General features: G+C 43.2%; 1 protein-coding gene across 1 annotated transcript in view; it reads left to right on the forward strand.

Moving 5' to 3' along the window:
- Positions 1–25,578, forward strand: part of MAP1B (microtubule associated protein 1B) — a 102,851-nt gene that overhangs the window by 60,675 nt on the left and 16,598 nt on the right. Inside the window, exons 3-4 of the mRNA XM_024246858.3 lie at positions 16,342–16,424; positions 19,230–19,370. Coding sequence (XP_024102626.3) covers positions 16,342–16,424; positions 19,230–19,370 — 224 coding nt within the window. The remainder of the gene's footprint in view (positions 1–16,341; positions 16,425–19,229; positions 19,371–25,578) is intronic.

A 25,578-nucleotide genomic window follows, 5' to 3' on the forward strand; every position in this document is an offset into this window, starting at 1 on the left:
GTTCTCTCTCTACTACTGTTCTGAACAAGACACTTCTCAGTTGACCACAAGACTCAGATGCAAACTGGGGAAAGCACACAACTGAGCCCACTTAGAAGAATCATCCGTCTATAAGAAAAGACTCATTCAGAATATTTTGTATGTGCCAAGCTGTGTACCTCTAGTGTTCCATTAGATATCCTTTTGCAACTGTCATTCTTTAAATCAAATAAAAACAGACCAAGATATTAAAGGAATGCTTTGCCTAATGAAGCAAGAGTGCACAGACATTTTATATTGAAAGAGAATGGACCAGAAATGAGAAATATATTTTACTTTGTCATTGGAGTCAAAAGAAGTATTGATAAGTAGACTTTCTTTCCCCCAGTAACCCTTAATTTTTTTTTAAATAAAAAAGTAAGATTCTTCAGAGCAGTTTTGTAGATAGGAAACAGGAAATTTTATAATGAATTTGATTAGATATGACAGAAGGAAATGCAAGTATTTTTCAGGACGATGTAGATAACACATTAAGGCATCATCTTCTGTCGTTTAAGAATTATGAGAATAAAGTGAACTGGAGTCGGGAATGTGGTTAGACTCTCCTCTGGAGGGACAGCTGACCCATGGAAAGCACTGCTCCTCCACTTGGCTCCTGCCCCTGTCCAGCTCCTGTCGCTCGGCCAAGGCCCTGAGCTGAGGAGGGCCTCAAGGTTGCTCACCTCCTGCCTTTCCAATCCTTAACTTTGAAACCTTGCATTTTCCAGATATCTGAGTTTACACTGAGCAGTGGTGCCCTCGGCAACCTTAGGGTGCTCCATCTCACCTTCCAGCTTCTCCAGCGATAGCCTCTGCTCCAAAATAAATGAGGTGTTCAGTGTTGCTTTCTGGGCAGGAATCAGATGTTCTTTCTTTCAGTTAAATTCCAGAGCTCTGGCAGAGCTTAATTTGGTCCATTTTTCTCTAGGGCCGGCTTACCTGTTGGCATTTTTACAGGGACAAAATATGCTCCCAATTTACACTATTTTATTTATGAAAGAGCAAAGAGTAATACATTCTAAGAACTTTGATTAGCATACATATGGATCATTGCATATATTCCAAGTGTATATAAATACATAAAAAATACCCAATGGAGAATGCAAGACGGGAATGTAGAAAGTGATTTTATGCATGCTGCCTTTCTTATGAGAACTTGTTACTTCTCATGGAAATTAAAATCTGGGGATTTGCTCAAGGGCAATTTTCCCCAAAGTCCCCAGATTATTTCCCTCCCTGCTTGAACTCATTTTAAACTAAAATTTCAGTCTTTTAAAAAGAAGATAGAAGAGGACAGAATTTATTTGACTACCTTGTTTGACTTGCTCTTTGTCATGGGTTTCAGACCTGTTTCTCAGGAGAGCTACGTCTGTTGGTTCAGAGTACATTTATCAATGCCTTGAAAATGCCCATTGGCCAGATTTGGTTGAATTGCCTCAGAAACAAATCTCTGTTTGTTAAGTAAACTATTAATTAAATATATGGCCCAGAACTTAATTCCTTTGGTTTGCTACGTCACATTTTCCTAAATAAGCAGATGTATTCTTTCAATTATGATCTCCCAGAGGTCAATGGTATTCATCTTAAAATAAATAAAAAATATGTTGTTAAGGTAAGAAATCAACCTTCAGCAAAAAATATGGTTTGGGGACATGCTGTGGCACCCCATTAATAGTGACCTTGTGAAGACCTTGTAGTTGAATATAAAATCAAAATGAAATCTAATGATGCCTAATTTTAATTCCTTAAGAGAGCTTAAGGGGTGGCAGAATGACCACAGGTAAAATCCAATGTGCGTGTGAGAAAACCAAACACACAAACAACTCCTGATGCTTTGGGGCAGTTTTTGGCCCTAATCACTTGAAAAGAGCTAGGCAGTGTCTTCTTTTTAATTATTTATGCATGGCAGTGGGTTTTCTGCTAATGATGGCCCAGGTGTATATTTTTCAGATCCTGAAGGTAGATCACCTGATTTGCCTACTTCTAAAGACAAAGTAAGCAAATCACACTTTGATTGCTTACTTTGCTTGTTAAATCCCTCTGAGTGGGATTTAACAAAATAGTGTGGATTGAATCACACACACATTTCAATCCACACTATTATGTTAAATCCCACTCAGAAGTGGAGTGAGTGTTTGTGTGTAACTATGGGTATCTATATTTTTAGTTGTCCTGTTTTGCAAAAGATTGTCATCACCTAAATCCCTATAGGTGGAAGGCTCGGATCTAGGCTTTGTGAGATTTACATAGAAATTGCCACCTTCACAGGAAGTTCAATGAGAGGTACATGAAAGTATGTGAAAGCATTTTGTTAACTAGAGTCTTATAAGTTGGTTGGAGGCAATAGCTCATATAAATACTATGTACATCCTCTAATTGAGCTATATAGTATAGAGACTGTTAACTGCTATACCAGAATTTGGGGATAAGAGACAACTGTGGGAATTGAAGTGGACAGAGAGATACTCCCTGAGGAAATAAAAATATGAGCTGGACATGTAAGAAATGGATTAGATTTAAGTAGGTATGATGCCTTATTTTATGGCACAGTAAATTCTATCACCAAACAACACTCTTTATTTAAAACAACCTTCAAGCAAAATATCCCACTAGGGCAAAAAATGAATGCAGTGACCAACTGGCATGAATATCTGATTTACTGAAAATTTAGATTCCTGTTAGTGGAAATTAAATGAACACATCAGCATTGTAAATTACCGGTTTATTTCATGTAAGCTTTAGTATATGGCTCTTTTTGTTGAATGCTATTAGGTGAAATGGAAAACTCAATGGCTAATTTAAAAGCCAAGGGCCTGCATCCTATCCGTCAAAGTATGATTCTCCATAGGCCTGAGTCAGCAGCAAGCTGGGTTTCACATCTCTTTATCTGCTCTAAAAACAATGGTATGAAGGGAAGCTTCTACAAGAAGGTCAACTCTCTGTATGATGTTTCCAAGAGAGTACTCAATAGTTCGTGCAAGTATTTACCCTTTACTAAATATTTTATTTAGCCTTTTAATAAATCTTTTACTGCTGAAATACAGGGTTTGGATTTGGTTGAAGGAGAAGTGGTGAAAGGTTTAGTTGGAGAAAGTTATTCTATTAAATTTCTCCTGCTTTTGCCCACCGAGAGGAGCTGGGACTATCCCATACACAGTGGCTCAGTATCCCCTGTGGCAGAGCCTCTGAAGAGGTGGTCAGAACAGTTAACCTGCCAAGACCTTGTTGCATGGTGCTCTTTAATGTTTAATATAGCCAGACGCGGTTGTTCACGCCTGTAATCCCAGCACTCTGGGAGGCTGAGGTGGGTGGATCACCTGAGGTCAGGAGTTCGAGACCAGTGAAAGCCTGTTTCTACTAAAAATACAAAAAATGATCCAGGTGTGGTGGCAGGTGCCTGTAATCCCAGCTAGTTGGGAGGCTGAGGCAGGAAAGTAGCTTGAACCCAGGAGGCGGAGGTTGCAGTAAGCCGAGATCGCGCTACTGTACTCCAGCCTGGGCAACAAGAGCAAAACTCCATCTCAAAAATAAAATAAAATAATGTTTAATATATAGGGCTAAAATATCTGCTCAAAGCTTTATGTTCATGTAGCTTATCAAAGTCTTCAAAAGTGACACTCTTCTCTTGCTGCTGCATGTCAGGACAACATAAAGAGAGTAGGAAAGGGTAAAGTGAAAGGGGGAAAAGACTGAAGTCTTCCCTGCTCAGAATAAGGAAAAAGGGTAAAGAGGAAAACATGAGCAAATATGATGGCTTTTCGGGGGCCATTTTTGAGATTAACATAGCAAAGGATAGTGCCTGAAGATGCAGTCGAGGTCTTGAAAGACCATCTGTGGGCCAAGAGTTTAAAGAAAAGGCATTTAACAGTGTAAGAAGGACAGCTGCAGTGGCTCACACTTGTAATCCCAGCACTTTGGGAGGCTGAGGTGGGAGGATCACTTGAGCCCAAGAGTTTGAGACCAGCCTGGGCAATGTAGTGAGAACCCATCTCTACAAAAAACAGAAGAAATTAGCTGGGTGTGGTGGCACACACCTGTAGTGTTAGCTACTTGGGGATGCTGAGTTGGGAGGATTGCTTGAGCCCAGGAGGTCAAGGCTGCAGGTGGCCATGTTCATGCCACTGAACTCCAGCCTGGGTGATAGAGTGAGACCCTCCCTCAAAAAAAATTTTTTTTTTAAGTGGAAGAAACGTGTTTGGGATTCAGTCAAACCCAAATGGGAGAAGTTGAGAACTAGGCTTTAAATGAGACATCATTTTGGTTTCCCAGACAGGGCCTGTAACTAAGGATAAAGAACAGGAAAGTAGAATCAGGACTGTGCCCCTGGTGTGCCGAGAATCACCCTTCAGGTCTGGAAGAGGGAAGAACCAAGGTCACTGGGAACCGGGTGTGCTGTTCTGGGCAGCTAGGCATCCAGCCATGACTGAACAACACAGGCACCGTGGAAAGAGGAAATGCGTAGGTGCTGATTCTGTCGTCACTTATGAATGAGCCATCTCCACCTCACCCTTTGAAATGATGCAGTGGAGGAATAAACACAATTCATACAAACAACAAAAATCACAGGTCACTTGGGTTGGGCTGAGGCTTTATGTCAAATCCTGTAATGATATGACCAGATTTATTCATCCTGGCTGGGGTGCAGGACCTGAGTGTCCACCTGTACATTACTTATTACAGATAGTGGCAGCTGAGGCACCACTTCAGCCAGGACCAGAGCTCAGGTCTTGAACCTCATCCTTTTTGGTCAGGATGTTGACCTTAAGAAGTCCCTTCCTGGCCGGTCACCAAGCTGGTTGCCGTGGCCCAGCCTGATGCTGCCACTACTAATGGTATTGTCCGCCTCACAGTTTTACTGGGGAAAAATCAACTCGTACTATTTCTCCCTGGCCTAGAGCTAACAACTTTCTGAGGGATGGAAATCAGTAGATTCTAGGTTTAATATGTGTTATGTCAGCCATTTGCATTTTTTCTTTTTTTTTGGTTTTCTTTCAATAGTCAAAAAAGACTAATTTGATTTTTGTTTTTAAAAGGCAGCTGGCTTTGAGACCGAATAATAGTTTGATGATTTGGTTTGATAATAACAGATGAAGGTGAAAGGTCAACCATTTCCCTGGATTTGATCAATGGCAGTAGTTTGATGGCAAATTAAATGTCAGATAAACCTTGTCAGATAAACCTGTCAAGTGACTCCAAGAATCAATATTTACTGGGAAAAGTTGTTTGAGCCTTTAATGATTACATTTGCTCCCAAGGGAAATAATGCTAGCAGTATGTTCAGGTATTAGGATAGTAATACATAAAAATCATGTGAGGATGATTTTAAAGGAGGTCACTTATTATGTTGTTATTGATCAATAAGGTATTCATCATCTGTGTTTCTGGCCAAGCCTAGCGCCAAGCATGAGAGCCACATTTCTGCCTCTTATTGGACAGAGCCATCTGGAGATCCTATAGGGACCTCAAACTCAGCATGCCCCCAAGCAAACTCTCTGTCATCTGTCTTCCTGCTTCCCTTTAGAATAGCTTATTAGTTGAAAGCCTGGACTTTGGATACTGAACACCCGGTCTCCATCCCAGTTCCACTACTAACTAATGCAGACCGTTGGGCTGTTGCTCCACTGCCCTGTGCCACCTTTTCCTCCTGTGTGAAATGGGGATAGTGGCTTCCTCATAGCATTAATGTGCACATTACATCAGATCACAGACATAAAGAGCCTAGGTCAGGTCTTGACCCAGGGCAGGTCTTGAATATACCTTAGCCATTTTTCTTATTCAGTCCTTTACGAAATATTGATTGCACATCTGCTGTGTATCAGACCCTCCTTATGACTTACGATTCCTGATTTAGAAACTGTCAAAACACTGTCTCCTCTTTATACCATATCTCTTCAGGATAGGGGTAGCATCTCATTCATGTTTTAATCTCAGTGCTCAGTTTATGAATGTAGCACTAATTTGCCTGAATTAACCTCTAGAAAACTGTGTCTTCTATAAGTAATTCACATTGTTTTAACAAATAGGAAATAAAAAAGCAGGAGAAGACCATTAAGATTTTTTTAAAAAGGTGTCTGAAACCTACTCTAGTCTCAAGAAAGTCAGGTCTAATTGATGAACCATGTGAAAGTGGCTTTTTTTGTGGTAAAAATAGCTGATATAGGTAATCTTTTGGTTTTACCTAATACTGCACAGGGCACCTGGCACACCACAGGGTTTCTTCAAAACAAAAATAATTCCCAGAGCCATATCTCAAATGCTGGGATTATTCTATAACATTCTGAGGATAATGTATCTCAGATCTTATTCTCAAAGATTAAGAATCTGGACCTCATAAACACTTAAAACAATCTGAGAAGCAGTGAGGGACAGTGAAAAGAGAGTGGGGATCACGAGTTCTGTGGACTGGATTTAAAACCTAGTTCCAGCTGGGCGTGGTGGCTCAAGCTGTAATCCCATCATTTTGGGAGTCCAAGACGGGAGGATTGCTTGAACCCAGTAGTTCAAGACCAGCCTGGGCAACATGACAAAACCCCATCTCTACAAAAAGTACAAAAAATTTGCGAACCATGGCGGCCTGTGCCTGTGGTCCCAGCTATTCAGGAGGCTGAGGTGAAAGAATCGCTTCAGCCCAGGAGATTAAGGCTGCAGTGAGCCATGTTTGTACCACTGCTCTCCAGCCTGGGTGACAGAGAGAGAAACCTTGTCTCAAAATAAATAAACAAATAAACAGATAAATCCTATTTCAGTAGCTTATTTTGTCTCTCTGATGCTGGACAAGACAGCTAACTCTTATTGAGGAACCTGTCCCAATAGCTTCTATTTGTCCATCTATAAAATAGGAAGAATGATAAACATTGACCTTTGTGATATGCAAATGAGGTAATATGAAAATAAAAAATTGTATAAACCATAAAGTCCATCACAAATGAAAGGTAGTGTTAGTATTTTAGTACCCACTCTCCAATAGAACTGACCACAATATGCATAGGAAATGCCTATGATAGGCCACTCCTCGTCTTTGAGATTCAGTTTTCTCTTCTGTAAAACAAGAGGAAGAGAGAGGGGACAAAATTGTCGCCAGGACTCCTTCAGGTCCTCCCATTCTGTGAGGTGAGGAAATTCTGATTTCTTACACTGTAAGAGTGACAAATCCTTCTGCTAGGCTTGCAGGGGGCACATTTCCTTCTTGGCTGCTGGACTCCTCACATTTTACATGCAGAGGAGACTCCTTTCTTGTGCATGTGGGGCATGTGTATTTTCCTTTGCCTGCAGCAGGTTTTGCTTAGAGACCAGGGCACTCACAGATCCCACCTTGTCTCAGCCTGGAGGAAACCAAATCAGAGACTTGGAACCCTGTCATTAGAGCTTAAGTAAGTGGACACAGAAGAAAGTGCTTTGGAAATGGTGAAGCCAACACCAACACGAGTAGGCATTGAACTTTGCTTCCTTCCTTCCTTCCTTCCTTCCTTTCTTCCTTCCTCCCTCCCTTCCTTCCTTCCTTCCCTCCCTCCCTCCCTCTCTCCCTCCTTCCCCCTTTCCCCCTTCCCCATTCCCCTCTTTCCCCCTTCCCTTCTTCCCTCCCTCCCTCCTTCCCTCCCTCCTTCCTTCCTTCTTTCCCTCCCTCCCTCCCTCCCTTCCTTCCTTCACCCCCCTTCCCTCCTTCCTTCCTTCTATCTTTCCTCCCTTTCCTTCTTTTGACAGGATTTCACTGTTACCCTGACTGGAGTGCAGTGGTGTGATCTCGGCTCACTACAGCCTCAACCTCCTGGGCTCAAGTGATCCTCCCACCTCAGCCTCCCGAGTAGCTGAGATCACAGGCATGCACCACCATGCCTGGCTAATATTTGTATTTTTTATAGAGCTGGGGTTTCACCATATTGCCCAGGCTGGTCACTGTATTTAAAGAGACCTGGAGTTGGCTCCCCTGACAGGTTACTACATGGCCCTTCACTCCATGTGCCTTTTTTATTTTTATTTTTAATCTGTAGCTTCTGTACTTTGTTGAAGATGTGACCCTTGGGCTATCTTATCAACCACAGCTGGTGCCAGGATTGGGCTTTGCTGGTTCTACTTAGGTGCCCTCCAGGGAGCCCAAGTTTCAACACCATCTATGTTATTTATTTCTACTTCTTTCAGCCAGAGGATAAAACAGAGAAAAAGGGACCAAACTTCTTCCTTCCATTGTCTTTCACCTTAACCCTTGATATCCTTGATACTCATCCCTTTGCCTTGAGAATTTTTAAAAGGGAGAAGAAAAAAAGGAAGAGGAGAACCTAAGAGAATGGGACTCGGTAGGAGAGACACACCGAAGAGAGGATTTAGAAAGCGGGTCAAATGAGAATCCTGCACATGGAAAACCAAACCAAAACCACTGACAACAAAAAGAAAACTAACAACCACAAGGTCCAGGAAGTATAGAGAAAATTAGGTATAGACTCAAATTAGGTAATAACTAAATTCCTTGTAACACAAAAGATATCCAAGGTAAAAAAATGTTGTCTAACTCACAAGCAATGATCAATTTATTTAAACTAAAGAAAATTATTTACAAAGTCTCCTGAACTTGAGTTTTTTTATTCTCTTAAAAAAACAAGTGTTCAAAATTTGGAGAGCCATAGATTCAGGAACATTATCAGAAATGAAACAGATACATTAACAAAAATTTATTTCCCACAGAAAAGAAATGTCATTTCTAGGAATATTGGGGGAAGGTGGGAAAGAACTTGGCTGATGGTTCAGCAGAAACCAAGAAGGAATTGCCCTCAGGGCATGTGTGGGAGGCCATAGTGCCCTGCTGGGTCCACACACGTGTGTGCACGCACACACTCACACACACTCAGGCAATTCAGCAGGCGTTGGCTGACCAGCAGCCAACTCTGGCTGCACACTTACCTCTTACAAAGGAGAATCTTGGCATCGCAGCTTGAAAATCTTTATTTTGGATGGGAGTGGATCAGGAAAAGGAGAAAGGAATAGTGTCACAGCACCGACCTTGGCCTTGAGTGGCCTCATGGAGCGTGACAAGGGTCCCCAGGCCTGTTCTTCCACACTGTCAAGTCAGTAAACCTCAGCTCTTTCGTCCATGAAGAGAGGATAATATTTGCCCCACTACTTCATAAAAATGCTGTGAGACTAAACAAAGAACTACCTGAAGGACAAAATGCTTTGGCAACTCTAAGGCACTCTACACATGCAAGATTTTATTGCTGTGTTCTGGTGATGGACTCTCTGGTGATCAAAGGATTAGATTTTGTCACTACCCATTTCTATGTATTAGCCTTGTATTCAGTCATTTTTGTACCCAGGAGAGATGGCACCTGGCACATAGAAGGTGCTCCAATGTGTGCATGACCTTAAAACCAGCATGCACATTGAATTATGCTTTTGCCACCTTTTTGCTCATGTTCCCTGCTGCCTCTGAGACACCCAGCCTAGAAAAAGTTCTTTTCCAAGCCTCAGGCTGAGATGTGCAAGAGTGGATGAATGCGAAAAGATGAATGAGTTGATTGGGGGAGTTAATTTGATGCGGAGGACCCCTGAGAAATCCAGCTCCCTCCAGGGCTAGGAGTTTTACTTCCCTGGAGACAGATTCTGTGTAATTTCCTGGTAACAGGTGGCCTTCTGTCTTCTGTGCTGATGCTGTTGGTCTTTGGGGAGCCGTAGAATTAGAACCAAGTCTCCTAGCACCTTTGTTTTCTAACAGCACCTCTGTGGCAGGGGTGAGGGTTTTGTGTCTCACCCTGCTTTGGGATCATGTCCTCCCTCAGGGCTGAGGTAGGTTTTTGCTCCAGGGGAGCCGAGGAAGTCTTCTGTTAGGCTGGGTTGCCTCGATCCTTCTCCTGGACCCTCTCTGGAGCTCTAAGCTGGGGCACCAGGGATGGAGAGCTGCTCATTGTAGCTTCTCAGAGCATGGTTACTGGGTAACCTATGTTCACCTCTTTCTCTTCCTGTCTGTTTTTCTTGCTTAGAAATGATGTGATGGGATAGAGGGGCACAGGGAGAACCACCTGGGGGCTGCTTGTGAGGCTTCCTTATTTGCTGGTACCTTTCCTCCCTCTGAAAAGGAAGTTTTGGGGATACCTTCCTGCCAGGCCTCTGGGCCCCAACGTTAGTTGCCAGGGATAGAGAGGACTTCTGTGAGGGGTTCTGGAAGAAAAGGTTCACTACAAAACTCTGCTGCTTCAGGCGTCTCCCCTCCTGCCTCACCAGCTCCCATTCTCTTCAAATCAACCACACATTTGCTTTACCTGCCATGTGGGTTTCTGCAGAAAGGAGGCCTGGAGCTGGAAATGATTTCACACCAAAAGCTGCTATTACAAGCTGCTGGGAGACCTGTTGGTTAGTTATTAATTCTTAGTTCCTGTACCAAGCACCTTTCATTTCTTGCTCTTAGCCATTTAGCTAAATTTTATTCTCAGGAGTGTTTTTTGCACAAAGGATTAGAGGTTAGAGGTTTCCTCTCAAAATAATTCACTTTGGTAGAGGTTGAGTTGAATAACTCTGACGCTATGATTTTCTCTTCCTTCCCTTCCTCCCTCCCTTTTTTCCTTCCTTCTCTCCTTCCTTCCTCCCTCCCTCCTTCTCTTCTTCCTTCTAATGAAAACAGACTTCATTTTTTATTTTTTGAGGCGGAGTCTCACTCTATTGCCCAGGCTGGAGTGCAATGGCATGATATCAGCTCACTGCAACCTCTGCCTCCTGTGTTCAAGTGATCCTCGTGCCTCAGCCTCCCAAGTAGCTGGGATTACAGGCATGCACCACCACGCCTGGCTAATTTTTGTGTTTTTAGTAGAGACAGGGTTTCACCATGTTGGCGAGGCTGGTCTCAAACTCCTGACCTCAAGTGATCCAGCTGCCTCGGCCTCCCAAAGTCCTGGGATTACAGGCATGAGCCACCATGCCCGGCCTGAAAAACAGACTTTAAAATCAAGACATTTAGTGCTTGTAGTCTTTCTTGATCGACCAAACTTTACTTTTAGCTAAATCAACCCAGTCCTTTTTTATCTCACACGTTTTTCTCTCTAACTCCAGAATCTTCACATTGTAAGTTATTCCAGTGTTGAATCTGGGCAGGGGGCTGGAAGTAGATGGTAGGTGAAGAGAGAGCGGCAGTGGGAGCTGACAGAGCAGGGAGGCAGAGATGGGGGCAGGACGGCTTTTCTCCTGGCTAACACCCCTGCCCATGCCCTGCCCCTCAGTCCTGGTTACCAATAGTTCAGGACCCTCCTCATCATCTCCCTTTCACACTGAGTAGAAATCAGAGGCTTTCTTTATTCTTCAACTACCATTTCTATTTCCTTCTTCCAAAACCAGGGTGAAGCCTCTGAGGTGTGTGTGTGTGTGTGTGTGTGTATGTAGATGAATCCTAAACCCTGTGGAGAAGAGATCCCGCAAGTATCCTAGAAATTTACATACATAGAAAATAACATTTTGCTTTAAGACATTTCAGAATCAACTGAATATAGTAAAACATAAGCTACTAAAAAAGCCAAACCTTATAAGACACATAGGTTCAATTAATCTGTCACATTTTCAAAAAGGAATAAAATCCCAACAACAACCAAAAAATGCAGGCTTCCTTTTGACTTCCAAACCCAGCTTTGGGAGAGCACAAACAAAAGTCTCATTGTCTACAAGGCCCCTGCTGCTTCGAGGGTCCTCAGACTGTCCTCTTTTGATTCTGAGGTGGCGCGGACCCCTTTTGTCACACACAATCTTCTCCACTGCCCCGCCCCCCCACCCAGGTCGAGGCTTCACAATCATGCTGAGTTTTGTGGGGAAACCCTCAAAGACTTTTTCTTATGAAGCGATAAGTGACACAATCATTCCAGGTCGAGCCCCCGCTTTCGCTGCCCTCAGACCGATGCCGGGAAAGTTAACTATTCATGGGGCTGCCTAAGGGTTTCCCTGTGAGGTGTCGAATGGAGAATGCGGACTACAATGGTGGAGAGAGAGGCTGGAACCCGGCTGCCTTTCTTTCCTGGGAACTTCTTTTCTGAAGCAACTGAATGAGACCTTTACAAGCCAGGGTGGTGGCCTCCCTTCAGAATGCCTGGCCGGTTTCCCAGTGTGAAACATTCCCCAAATATGCAACTTTGTGAGCATCCCAGCCGCCTGCGCTGAGAACCCGCCTGCCTGCCGCAGGAAAGCTGGCACCCACGGGGATGCCAGGGGTGGGGGCGCGTCAGGGCCCCTCTGCCAGGCTTGGCCAGATGCTGGGGCGGCCCGGCCCCAGGTTACGTCGTCCCCGGAAAGAATCTGGCCAACAGTCTGGCCGTGACAAGAGCTAGAAGCTTCTCTCTCTCTCTCTTTAAATCCCCTCCTTCATTCAAATCCGATCCTATAAAAAGGCTTTTGTTGAAGGAGCAGCCATGGCATCTTGGTGCACGTCTGTGCCATTCCTCTCAATATTTCCAAAGATGGACAAAAGAGAACATCGTTAGTTGAATTCCTGGGCAAACTGGTCTGAAGATTGACTTGGAAAGAGTGGAGGTAAATGGCAACTGTCACGTGGCATTTGTTTTGTTTGCAAGCGATGAAGCCAGAGGAAAGGAACTGCTGGTGGATGGTAAGAAGGCTCCTGCCAGGGGCCAGCTCGGCAGCAGGAGAGCTCACTGTGTGTTTGGGGAAGAGCGTGCTGTGGAGGCAGGTGGACTGTGCAGGCTGCTGTCGCCTGGACGTGGGTGTTGAAGAGTGCGGTTAGCAGGCTCAGGGCGTTGTGTAGGATCACTTCAGAAAGAAAGAGGCTCTGATTTCATTACCATCACTTATGGAGGGAGCCACTTGATGTACCTTGCTCAGGTCTACTTGTATGGATTCCTGCAGAATACAGACATGATGACAGTCATACCCGGACACTGTGCTGGCTGATGCTGTGGGTGCCCACCACAAAATTGTGACCAAAGAAATGACTATTCCTTCTCCTTGGTCTTAAGCTTTTGCTTAATTCCATCTCAACCTAGTGCCTTTGAAGCTCTTGAAATCTTTGTTTCAAGAAGACCACTGATGGAAAGACCTAGAAAGAGGATAGTTTCATGTGTCTTGCCAATTTCATTTAATCATTTTCTTATTTAATTTGATTTTCTTTTGCTTTAGCTTTAAAGGCACATGGTTGTCAAAACCAAAAACAACCAAAAAGCCAAAAAGCAATGTCCAATAAATTACAGTATTTAGCATTCATAATAAATGAACTTTCTTTCCTGTGGTTTATTCTTCTTAAGCGTCAGTTCTTTGTCTGCTCAAACTGTGGGACTTTGTTCTGTTTTGGAGTTTATTTTTAGGCTTTTGGAGTAAGACATCACATATTTTCTCTTAATTTTAACTTCTTTTATGTGGGGTATTCTGCCACCTTTGCCTTTTTTTGGCCAATATTCTCCTAATGTCTTCTGCCTTCCTGCTTTTGTAAGTTCATCTCTGATTTTATTTCTTTGGACCTTTCCCTAACTGTCTTTTGGCATTTGGTGTTTGTGCCTTGTCTGTTTTAACAAACTTTAGTTCCAGTAACCAACCCCATAGGGCAGTGAAGCAGAAGGACTCTAGATCCAGGTGACCTGGGTCCAAATCCTGGCTTGACCACTTACTAGTTGTGTGACTTTGGGCAGGTTAATTCTCTTTGGTAGACTCATTGCTTTCGACAGTAAAGGGGGATAATCATAGTAGCTATGTCACAGAACTCTTCTGAGGATTAAATGAAGCCATGTATGTGAAGTCTTAGAACAGTGCCTGACACCATCATTGTTCTGTTTAGGCTTCTGTCTGTGATGTGGGTTTTGTTGGTAAATGTTAGCTGTTACGGAAAGTAGGATGGTGGGGGAGAATGGGCTTGGTAACAGTGATGGTGGTCGGTGGTGAGTATTTCAACATGTTGCTGTTTCTGTAGTACTTCTGGTCCTTCCTGATATAAAGGAAAAAGAACCAGTGTATCCTGAACTGCTTTATGTTTTTTATTTTCTAATTGCTTTATTGAGATCTAGTTTGCATACCATACAATTTACTCATTTATAGTGTACTAGTGAATATTTTTTGGTATATTATTAATTTTTAAGTCGTGATAAAATATAAAATTTGCCATTTTAACTATTTTTAAATGTACAATTTGGTGTCATTAATTACATTCACAAGGTTGTACAACCATCCCCTCTTTTTTTATTTTATCAATTTTTTGAGACAGAGTCTTGCTCTGTTACCCAAGCTGGGGTGCAATGGCATGTTCTTGGCTCACTGCAGCCTCGACCTTCTGGGCTCAATTGATTCTCCTGCCTCAGCCTCCCATGTAGCTGGGACCATAGATGTGTGCCACCACACCCAGCTATTTTTTTTTTTTTTTTTTAGATGGAGTCTCACACTGTTGTCGGGGCTGGAGTGCAATAGTGCAATCTCGGCTCACTGCAACCTCTGCCTCCTGGGTTCACGCAATTCTCCTCTTGTCTCAGCCTCCCAAGTAGCTGGGATTCCAGGTGCACATCACCACACCTGGCTAATTTTTTGTATTTTTAGTAGAGACGGGGTTTCACTATGTTGGCCAGACTGGTCTCCAACTCCTGACCTTGTGATCTGCCTGCCTTGGCCTCCCCCAGTGCTGGGATTACAGGCATGAGCCACTGCACCTGGCCTTTTTTTTTTTTTGGAGACACGGGGTCTCACTTTGTTGCCCAGGCTGGTTTTGAACTCCTGGGTTCAAGTAATCCTCCTGCCTCGGCCTCCCAAAGTGCTGGGATTATAGGCATAAGCTACTGCATCCGGCCTTCATCACCTCTATTTTAAAAACATTTTCATCACTCCAAACAGAAACTGTACCCACTAAGCAATAACTCCCCATTCCCCTTCCCTTAGTCCCTGGAACCTTCTAATCTACTCTCTAACTCTATAAAGTTGCCTATTCTAGAGATTTCATATAATTGGAATCACCATATTTATCCTTTTGTGTCTGGCTTATTTCATTTAGCATAATGTTTCCTAGGTTCATCCATGTTTTGGCATTATCAGAACTTCATTCATTTTTATGTTTGAATAATCTTCCATTGTATTGATATACCACATTTTACCCAATCATCCATAGATGGACATTTGGGTTGTCTTACCATTTGGCCGTTGTGAATAATGCTACAATTAACATTGGCATACAAGCATCTGTTCAGGTTCCTGCTTTCAATTCCACCTGGAAGTGGGATTGCTGGGTCATATAGTAATTCTATTTTAGCTTTTTGAAGAACTGGTAAACTATTTTTCTAGAAAACAGTTGCTTTTGGTCATTCTCTCCTCTTGTATTTCACTCCTCTGGTGTCTGCCTCCCTCAGATTCTTTTCCATTTCCTCCTGCTGCCTGAGAGTCATTGTACTTCCAAGCAGCAGACATGTTTGTGTCTACCCTCCCAACCATGCGTCTCCCTCCCACATTTCGGAGAGAACACCCACTTCCCTGTCCTTAGCAGCTGCCCAAGCATGTATCACCAACTCTGGCCACACATCCGCCTGATCATTTCATCCCATTGTCCAGGGAGGGGGGTCTTCATAGAAGGTCATGCACAGGTCTCCGTCCACTTTGACTGGAGGGCTGGTTCAGCCACCGAATGACCCTGGGACCTGTGAGCGGGGGGAGTTAGAGATGTGGAGCCACAGCCCTGCAGGGTTTCAGCCCTCCTTAGACAGGCGGTCATCACACCAACGCCTTGCTTTGTTGTTCTCCGTCCACTGGGCATATTTTTAGGGGGCAGTTTGGCCACCCTGTTTCGTGGGAGGGTTGTTCTCCACTTTTCATTTGCTTACGGTGTCTCTAGTTTCCTATGAGCAAGTGAATTAATTAATGAATACTCCAACAGACTGTAAGCCTGCCTCAGACAGCCATTCTGGTTGTTGGGCTAATTGTTAGCTGGGGTTTCTGGATGTCATTCATTTCACAATAAGGCTCCTAATTAATCTCAGTGCAGTTCTCACCAGAAGAAAGGCTGATACGGAGAAACATCCCCAATTACCATGAGAAAGGAAATGTCAAGAGCCCCGTTGAGTTTTCCTGGCACCCACCCTTGTCTCAGATGAAAACCGCCATTACCGCAAGCAGGCTGCCTAGACCGACCCTGAAAACTGGAGAGTGTGAGAGCGGGAGGAGCGCCCGACCACACAAACCCAGCCTGGGGAGGAACCTGCTAGTGGCTGCACCCTCTTTTTTAATAGCACCAATTGTGTTTCCCAAGATGATGTAGAGAATTTCAGTGCTGTGTACCACGTCGGAGGCAGAAATTCCTCTGCTGTCCCAGGAGCAGGCAGGGCAGTTTTTATCTGGAAAAGCTAAAGGTCTCCTCTTTTGTTTGTGTTTTTGTGCCTGCAGGACAAAAGATCCTTCATCACCGAAGTGACATTTTAGAAACAGTGGTCCTGATCAACCCTTCTGATGAAGCAGTCAGCACCGAGGTAAGCATTCAGCTCTGTAGAATCTGGGGCCGGGCCCCACACACTGGATAAGGACCCAGTGGATTAGAAGGTCTGGGCAAATGGGGGCAGGAGAGGGACACAACAGGGAGAAGTTCTGGGTTAAGAGGTCTTTCTTAATCCCCATTAAGTGGCTGGTTCCCTGCATCGGTACCACCGAGACCGCTCCTCCTGATAAGGACAAAGAGGAAGATAATAGCTGGGACTGTAAGATTTTGTCTAGGCAAGGGAGTATGAATTTGGGGTATTTATGCTGGGGGTGGTGGGGAGTGCTGCTGGGATGGAGTCTGATAGGGATGTATTACGGAAAATAGACGTAAGCCCTCAGGCCGCGACATACAGGGCAAACCTGGAGAAGAATGGCATCTCAAGAATGGCATCTCAATGCAAGCCCCATTCAGAGCTCTCCTGCACACTCCTATCGCTGTGGAAAGGCAGGCTAGCATAGTGGTCAGGAGCATGGGCTGGCGCCAGGTCACCTGGGTTCATAATCCCACATCTGCCTCTTACTAGCTGGGAGCCTCAAGCAAGTTATTTATTGTCTTTGTCTCAGTTTGCACCTCTGTAAAATGGGGGTCATAATAGTTTCTACATTTAATGTTCATATTTAATGTTGTGCTTAGAAGTACCAAGTGCTTAGAACAGAGCATGGCACATAATGACTGAAATGTAAATATTAGCTGTGATCGTTATTATTACCACCATATGAAACTGTTGCTATGGAGAGTAACTGGGTATTTTGGAGCCCAGTGTGACATAAGAGCTTGGTTGAAGCCAAGAGTCCCTGGTCACCCAGGCCAGAGGAGTTGCTATCACTCTACTTTCCACTTCCTTTATTACAGTTGAGCGCTTTTGAGATTGAGTTGCTTCTTGGACATGAAAGTAGCCAAAGTCTCTGGGAGCCTCCGTTATTTGCAGTGTCCCTTCTACCCACACTTTGAGCATCTCTGTGACTGTATCCTGTTTTTGTAAATGGAGATATAATTCAAGGACCATAAAATTCATCCCTTTAAAGTATGTAATTCAGTGGTTTTTAGTGTATTTACAAAGTTTTGCAACCATCACCCTTATCTAATTCCAGAATGTGTCCATCATGCCCCAAAAACTCTGAGCTCATCAGCAGTCACTCTCCATTCTTCCCCAATTCTGACAACCGCGAACCTGCCTGTCCTGATTTGCCAATTCTGGACATTTCATATAAATATAATGATGTACTATGTGGCCTTGCGTGTCTGGCTTATTTTAGCCTAACAGTTTCAAGGTTCATCCATGTCGTAGCATGTGTCAGTACTGCATTCGTTTCCAGGCTGAACAGTGCCAGTGTATGGATAGCCCACATCTGTGTACCCATTCCTCAGTTGATGGATACTTGAGTTGCTTCCACTTTTTGGCTGTTGTGATGTCACCTGTCCTGACTTACTTCTGCCTGCTTTAGATCAGCAGGACCTCTGACAATCCATGAAGGTGCAAAGCTGAGGAAAGTGATGGGATAGCAATCTCTGTTACTAACAGAATCACGAAGTAATTACAACTTGAAAAAAGCTGGAGAATTACAGCCTGGGCAACATGGTGAAACCCTTTCTCTACCAAAAATACAAAAAATTAGCCAGGCATGGTGTGGCATGCCTGTGGTCCCAGCTACTCAGGAGGCTGAGATGGGAGGATTGTTTGAACCCAGGAGGCAGAGGTTGCAGTGAGCAGAGATGGCGCCACTGCACACTGCACTCCAGCCTGAGCAACAGAGTGAGACCCTGTCTCAAAAGGAAAAAAAAAAAAAAAAAAGCTGGAAAATTAATATATGTCCAGGCAAACTGCCCGGAAGAGTTGTGAGAAAGGAAAAATATGGAATTTTATAAAAGGAATCCAGGCTTGCCTGTGGAGCAGATGGGGCTGAAACAATTACTTAGGTACATGTGTTTTTTGCGTGATTAGACTGTGGGATTCTTGGGTAGGGGTAAGGGGTCATGGTCTGTTTACTTTTGTATCCTCCCCTCAGTGCCTAACATGATGCCTGGCAAGTAGGATGTGCTGAACATTCATGAACTGGGCTCAAAATGGATACCTTGGTGCTTAGAGTGGTGTTTGCTGAAGGACAGCTGGCTTCCTGCCACTGAAAAGTTCACAGAGAGTTCCTTAGCACAAACCATGTGCAATTATCTCAAAGATTGCTATTTAGGGGCAGCCTTTTCTTTATATTCAATGTCAAGCACCTTACTGATGCCATTGGAGACTGCACGTGAAGCTGTGTGTGTGCTTGCTGCACGCCTTGGAAGGGAAGAGATGCCGTATGGGAGGGGTTGCTTTGGGACCCTAGTTTGGAACCCCGTGCTTCCTGAGGAGGCCACTGGGGAACCTGGACTGTACATGGTGATTCAGCCTGTGAGATAGTTCCATCTTCCCTGGCTTCGCAGACCACGTGCTGCTAGCAGACATTTCTAACAGCTGTGGAACAAATGATTACCAGCTGTGAAGACTGCTTTGAAAAAGAGGAGGAAACTAGGGGGAGAAAGTCAACTATCGCTACTGTCTTGGTTGTAGAGAAACTTTGAAAATGGTATTCATGGGCAAACTGATAACTACACTTATTGGGTTTGTGGATGTTCCTACAGCCAGGGATCCATTCAACCCTCCCGTGCTCTTCTGGCCTCCAGGAGAAATTAGACCTTTGGGGAATGAATGCTCTTTGCTGGTAATAAACTCCCATGGCTCCGAAGGCTAGCCCTGTCATGAAGGTGGGATGGCAGCACTGCCCATGGCTCAGGGCCTACATTCTGTGCTTTATTTCAGGTGCGCTTAATGATCACTGATGCTGCCCGACACAAGCTGCTCGTGCTGACCGGGCAGTGCTTTGAAAATACCGGAGAGCTCATTCTCCAGTCCGGCTCTTTCTCCTTCCAGAACTTCATAGAGATTTTCACCGATCAAGAGGTAGGTTCATGTCTGAGAATATCTGTGCTTCTAGTGGCTTGGTTGCCTTAGGTTCCTCTTTGAGAGCACTGGGGGAAACAGAAGAAGAAGGGACGGAACCTCACAGCTCTCCTGAAATAAGCAAAACTGCATGATCCAAAATACTTTATTTCCATGGCTCATTGCCAAAAGAATTTAGAGCACTCATTTACAATTAATTGGAATCATTCTTAATGTGCCTGAGATATAGATGGGAGGGGTTGGAACAGTCAACACTTTACAGATGGTAAAAATGATGGAGAAACTTGAAATGTCAGAGCCCAAAAGAAAACCTGCATTTCCTGTTTTCTGAAATAATACTCCAAAGATATCTTGCGCTTTTGGCACCTCGTTTTCCAGGCCTAATTATTTCAGATTTCTCTTACTTTAATGCCTGGCCCCAGTGTTTGAACTTGGGCTGTTTGAACAGCCCACAAAAGAAAGAGGGCTTTACAAAAGGAGCCACGTAGGAAAATGGGGCACGTCTGTGACCCAAGAAAAAGATGGCTAGAGTAGCTGGACTGAAGCTGGATCATTCATATTTCTAATGCGTATCTTATTCAAAGATGACACATGTGAAGTGTTGAAAACTGTGTGAAGTTAGTGGTATTTTGTAAAATGAGATCAAAGATTTTGATGTGCTTATTTCTGCTTGGGTGGGAAACTTTCCAAAGTAATGCACCTTGTTTATCTAGCTTATATGTTTATAGCAATTACAGAAACAATTCAGACCCATCCCCATAGCAGGTTGGGGCCTGCCTGTGGCTGATAGCAGATTTCTACATGGAGGGACTGACAGATGTTCTGATAAGAAGAGTTACCACATCTGTTTAAAACTGCCTTCCTGAGATGGTGGCTTGTCCATCTCATGTGTACTGTGAAGGGCCACGTGTCCTTCTGCACTTAATTTTTCTTGGCCCTGTGGTTCAGAGAAAGCTCTGTTTGTACTTTTCATCACTGGCAAGAACTGTAAGCACACTGCCCAACTTCATCTGGGTCACCTGGAGGCTTCTTTAAAAACACTGATCAGATGGCATAATAACGTTCACTCTCCAGCCACTGGGGTGGGGAGAATGCAAAACTGTGAAAAGGAACATTTTTGAAGCACCAGCTCTTAGAACGTGTGGTGTCATCTGCATCTTGAAACACACACCAGGATGGGATCCCCCAGGCAGGCAGTTCCTTTCTCAGAGGCTTCAGAGCTCACTCACAGTTGATTCATCTTTACCACTTCAAAATGCAAGCTTTGGCTGTGTTTTCCTCCAAGGCCGCTAGAGTTCACGCATCTTGCCTCATTCATCTCAGTATCCATTGCACCTGCACATAGTAAAGGCCTAGTAAGCCACTGTTCGATCGCATTGAAATTCCAAAGCTAGGGCTACAATTCTCACTCTGCCTACTGTCCTGAAGTTGTTGTTTGATCACTATAATGTCAGAATGTTTTGCAAGATTATGTCCCCATATGCATGTTGTACCCGGAGGCAGGTGGGCATTTGTCTATTAGCTCTGGGGTCACACACAATATTAGCATCTTGCCTCAGGGAAGAGAGAAAGCTGCAGAAGGCTGGAAGTGGCCCAATGACATGGTGAGCAGTTAAGTGGCCTGCTTGTAGCTCATTTGCATGCACATGGGCACTTTCCACATTCCTGTGCAGTTCTGTAGTTATTTTCTAGTGGTTGGTTTCTACCCAAGTCATTGGTTTGTCTTTTTTGCCGAAAAACCAGACAAAGGAAATATGTAAAGAAAAGTGTCATTGCCAAGATTTTCAATAAGGAAGTAACACGATTTGGCATATTTGCATCTCAAATAATATCCCTCCTTCCCCTTTTTTAAATAAGGTTGTTATGAATATTGCTGCTTAATCATTTTTACTAGATTACGGAAGCAAAGTTTTAGCACCGTGGACTGTGCACGTGTCAGATTTTGCCACTAATTACAGAGAAAAAAAATTGCTCTAACTAAAGAACTCGAGTTCCGTGGAAGGGCAGATTCCCCAGGGCTTATACTTATTGGGGTAGGTTCTGGAGGACACATATTTTCATTATACTCAGGCAGGTATCATTATGGTCAGAGACCATGTCATATTCTCTTCTGCCACCCACAAAGAAAGGAAGCCACAGCTAAAGTGAATTGAAAATCACTGGACTGGACCAGTGGTTATCAGCCTTTTGGAGCTAGGATTGCCCATTGTTGCCTTGGAAAAAGGGTTGAGTAACTGAATAACAAACGGACCTTGAAGACCACTTGTTGTCCAGCTCTGTTCCTTTTATCCAGTCCTTGAAACATACTAGTTAACTCCAGGGAAACCAAAACCACAATTTGGGACAAACAAAAATGATACTTTTTAAAAAACATAAGAACAGCTAAAAATAAATGGACTGAAAAAATAGAACTATCAGTACACTTTGAACTTCAGGGTTTTGGAGTCTTAATCACCGGAGATCAATTAACAAAACCAGAACTAACAGACGGTACAATTGTCTGGCTAACCCCACTCCTCCCTGAAATCCAGGGATGGTGAAATCATCATCTCCTGGGGGCATTTTTCAGTCTCTGTGTTAGAAAGTTTTTCCTTATTTGTCTCATTGTATCTTCAAGGAAGTGATGTGATCCCTTTCCCACATACAGTGTCTTAGATAGCCTTCACCAACACTGCCGATTTTTTCCCTTTCAGGTTAATCACCTTCAGTTTTACCCACAGTTCTTCATAACCCTGCTCACTGTCCTTCAAACTTGTTCCTCTGTCAAGAAAGGGAGGTGAAGGCCAGGTGCTATGGCCCACGCCTGTAATCCCAGTACTTCAGGAGGCCAAAGTGGGAGGATCACATGAGGCCAGGAGTTCTAGGTTGCACTCACTTATAATCTGCACTGCACTCCAGCCTGGGCAACAGAGCAAGATTCTGTCTCTTAAAAAAAAAAAAAAAAAAAACTATACTTAAAACATTAAAAAAATAAAAATAAAAAGAAGAGGAGATGGGATGGGTATGGGGGGAATTCAGGAGTTTAGTCCTGGTCGTGTTTTAGTGCCTTGAAATCAGACAGTTGGATTTATAAGAACAGAGCTCAGGGAATTCAGAGTTGGGCTGGAGATATTAATTTGGAATCCATTAGCATGTTACAGGTATTTAAAGCCCAGAAGATACGTGATGTGACCTAGAGGAGAAATATTTTAAGAAGAGAAAGGGGCCCAGGTCCAGTGTTGAGAGGTCATAAGGCCAAGAGGAAGGAGCCAGTAAGGGAGACTTGTTTCAGGTTTTTGCTTGTTGGTCTAATTTCTCCAAAATGTCATGACTCAAACTGGACACCCTATTCAGGAGTCATTTGACGAGGTTAGGATTGTGAGAATCAATAATGTCTATAGTTTTCAATACAATCTTCTATTAAAGAAGTCTAAAAGTGACTTTTGACCATCACCATACACCATTAAATGTCAATGGGGAAGAGATGCAGGCTTTGAGGGGCTCTACAATTTATATAATTTAAGGGCTCTTTTTTAAGAAAAATGAAACAATTATTAATACACAATTAAGTACAGGGCCATGCCAATGAGGTACCTTGAAGTTTAAGCTTCTTTGGCTTCATGATAAATCCATTTGACTGTCAGCTAAAATCCCTGAGTCTTTTCTATGGATATTATTGTTAAGTCACATCTCCCAATCCTGTAGTTTACCCTGCTGGTTTATTGAACCTTACATTTATCCCTTTAGAATGCCATCCTGTTAGAGTTGACTTAGCCACCATCATCCCAATGTCAAGAGCTTTTATAAATACCTTAATTCTACCATTCCACATTTTGCTATGTCTCCCATTTTCATACCATCCACAGATATGATATGCACGCCTTCGCCATTTTTATCCAAGTGAATACAGGCCAGAAAATGAGACTTGAAGCAGCCCATCATAGACCTCCCTCCAGGTTGACATTAAGCAGCACTATTTATATGGCTGGCTGGAAATCCACCTAATTCTGCTATCACACTGTTCAGGGATCCTATTAAATGCCTCACTAAAACCCAGAGATACACTGTCTACTGTATTTCCTCATCAGCCAAGCAAGTAACCTAATCAAAAAGGAAATGTAGTTCGTAGGCCATGGTTTGGAAATTCAAATCTTGTTTCATTAATCTCATCTGCAGTAAAGCCGTTTATTTCTTATATCTTCCTTCCTCTTCCAGTATGCCTGCATTTAATCAGAAAAAGTAATTAACAAAAAAGATTATCTTTGTCCCAAAGCATATTCCTCCTGGTTGCATCTGTCATCCAACTTTGTAAGAACCAGGGTAGCACTCAGTGTGGTTACATCTGAAGTACCCACTCCAGGAAGATAACATGTGTTGAACTGACCAAGTTTGGCACACAGATCAACAAACATCTACTGAGCCTGATTATGAATTGAGGAAACAAAGATAACTAAGATACAAAGATACAGAAGATATATTGCCTGCTATCAGAAATGTTTAGAGTAGTGGGTTATAATAGTTACCATTTATCATGGTGATGATTTCCCAATTTGTTCAGAAGAAGCCTCAGTTTCCAAGTCTAAGAACTAGTCACAAGCTTCCTTGCCACTGCTAACATTGTTGGATCCTCCTTATGGTTCTCATCTATTCATTGAATAAGCTTGGTCGGGTGCTGCCGTGGGCTGGCCACTCTTAAGACCCTGTCTTTGCCCTTGAGGCACTCTCTACTGTGCTTGTTGGCCCACAGGTCTGGAAAGAAGCTGTGGGGGAAAACACGGGCTTCATTCTGTTGTGTAGTTCCAAGGATGTAGGAGTTGTTCTTCCTCCTCCTCCCTCTGCCCAATTCCATCTGTCTGTTTTATGACTGAGGGCTCTGTCCAGCCCTGTCTCTGCATTCTTGTCTCATCGTTCAGAATGTGCTGCTGTTTCTTTGGAGGGACCAGATTTTCCTTCTCTGGAAAGAAACCTGTCAAAGCAATGCTGGCTTTCTTTTCTGCTTTGCCTTGTACATCACAGTTGTTCATTCACCAGTGTCTCTTGGCTATCTTTCATGACCTCTAACTTCTTGGAATTCTGTGCAATCTTGTTTTGTTTTGGGGTCATTTCCTGCATTTCATAGAAATTCTCTGGATAGAGGTGAGAAGACAGAAAGTAGGAAGATATTCCTTAAGTCTTTCTACTTAAGACTTAAGTCTTCTGCTTCAACCTGGTAATTACATACTTTACATAAAAAGAGCTAGTGATTGAATGCCCCCTACTCACAGCTGGATTATACCCTTGGCTGCCACACCTCTCAGCTAGGGTGGAATTTCAGAAATTAAAATGAACTAAACTTAATTTTGAAGTTTCACTATTAAAGATTCAGCAGTTATCCTAGATTTGCCCCCTAAAATATATTATAAAACATGAATAGTTTGCATGTGCTTTGTGTGAAAATTGGGATCTAGAGACTTTTAATTGTGCTACAGTGATTGTGATGAGAGTCTCTGCTAATTATTGTACAAAAAACCATATTTGATGCCCTATGTTTGCTTTGGCCAGCAAATCATTTGAGCAAAGATGCCTGTCCCCTCCACCCAAAGATGGTTACCATTTGCTTTTTCACTTTTCTTAGCTCCCAAAAACAGGAGTTGATTCTTATCCTTTTTATAGAAAATTGTGAAGTCACAGAAAAACAACAAAGTTTTATTATTTTGTTATTTTGCGACCCTTTACATAAAATGTTATGCTTAGGACTACTATGCTAACAAAACAAAATTGACTATTTTACTGTAATATTGCAGTCGAATATAGGAAAATTCAGATTCTATAAATTATTCTTACACACATTCATAATAGTAGCCTCAGAATGCTGATAGTCAGGAGATAGAGGAAACTAATCTAATACTGGAAGGTAAGAGTTCAGACCTGCTAGCTCAGGGATGCCTGGACCAAATGAAACCTTGGCTTTACCCCTTGATCATTTGTCATCCAGAATACAGAGCCCTTTTCAGTCGAAACTCTGAGCTGATTTGTGAGCTTTACTGAGACGGAAAGAATATAGGAGTTGATGGCATGATTCTCCATCACTAATTTGCTAGGCTAAGACCATGAAATATATGGCCATAATATGGAGTGAGAGAGAAAGTCGCGTTTTTATTAAACAAAATTTCTGTTTTGGTCCTGATTTGCTTTTCTATGTTTACATCCTTGGGAAGTACTAAACAATGTGTGAAAAATGTTTCAGCCA

This window comes from Pongo abelii, chromosome 4, assembly GCF_028885655.2.
Source record: "Pongo abelii isolate AG06213 chromosome 4, NHGRI_mPonAbe1-v2.0_pri, whole genome shotgun sequence".
Taxonomy (NCBI): Eukaryota; Metazoa; Chordata; class Mammalia; order Primates; family Hominidae; genus Pongo; species Pongo abelii.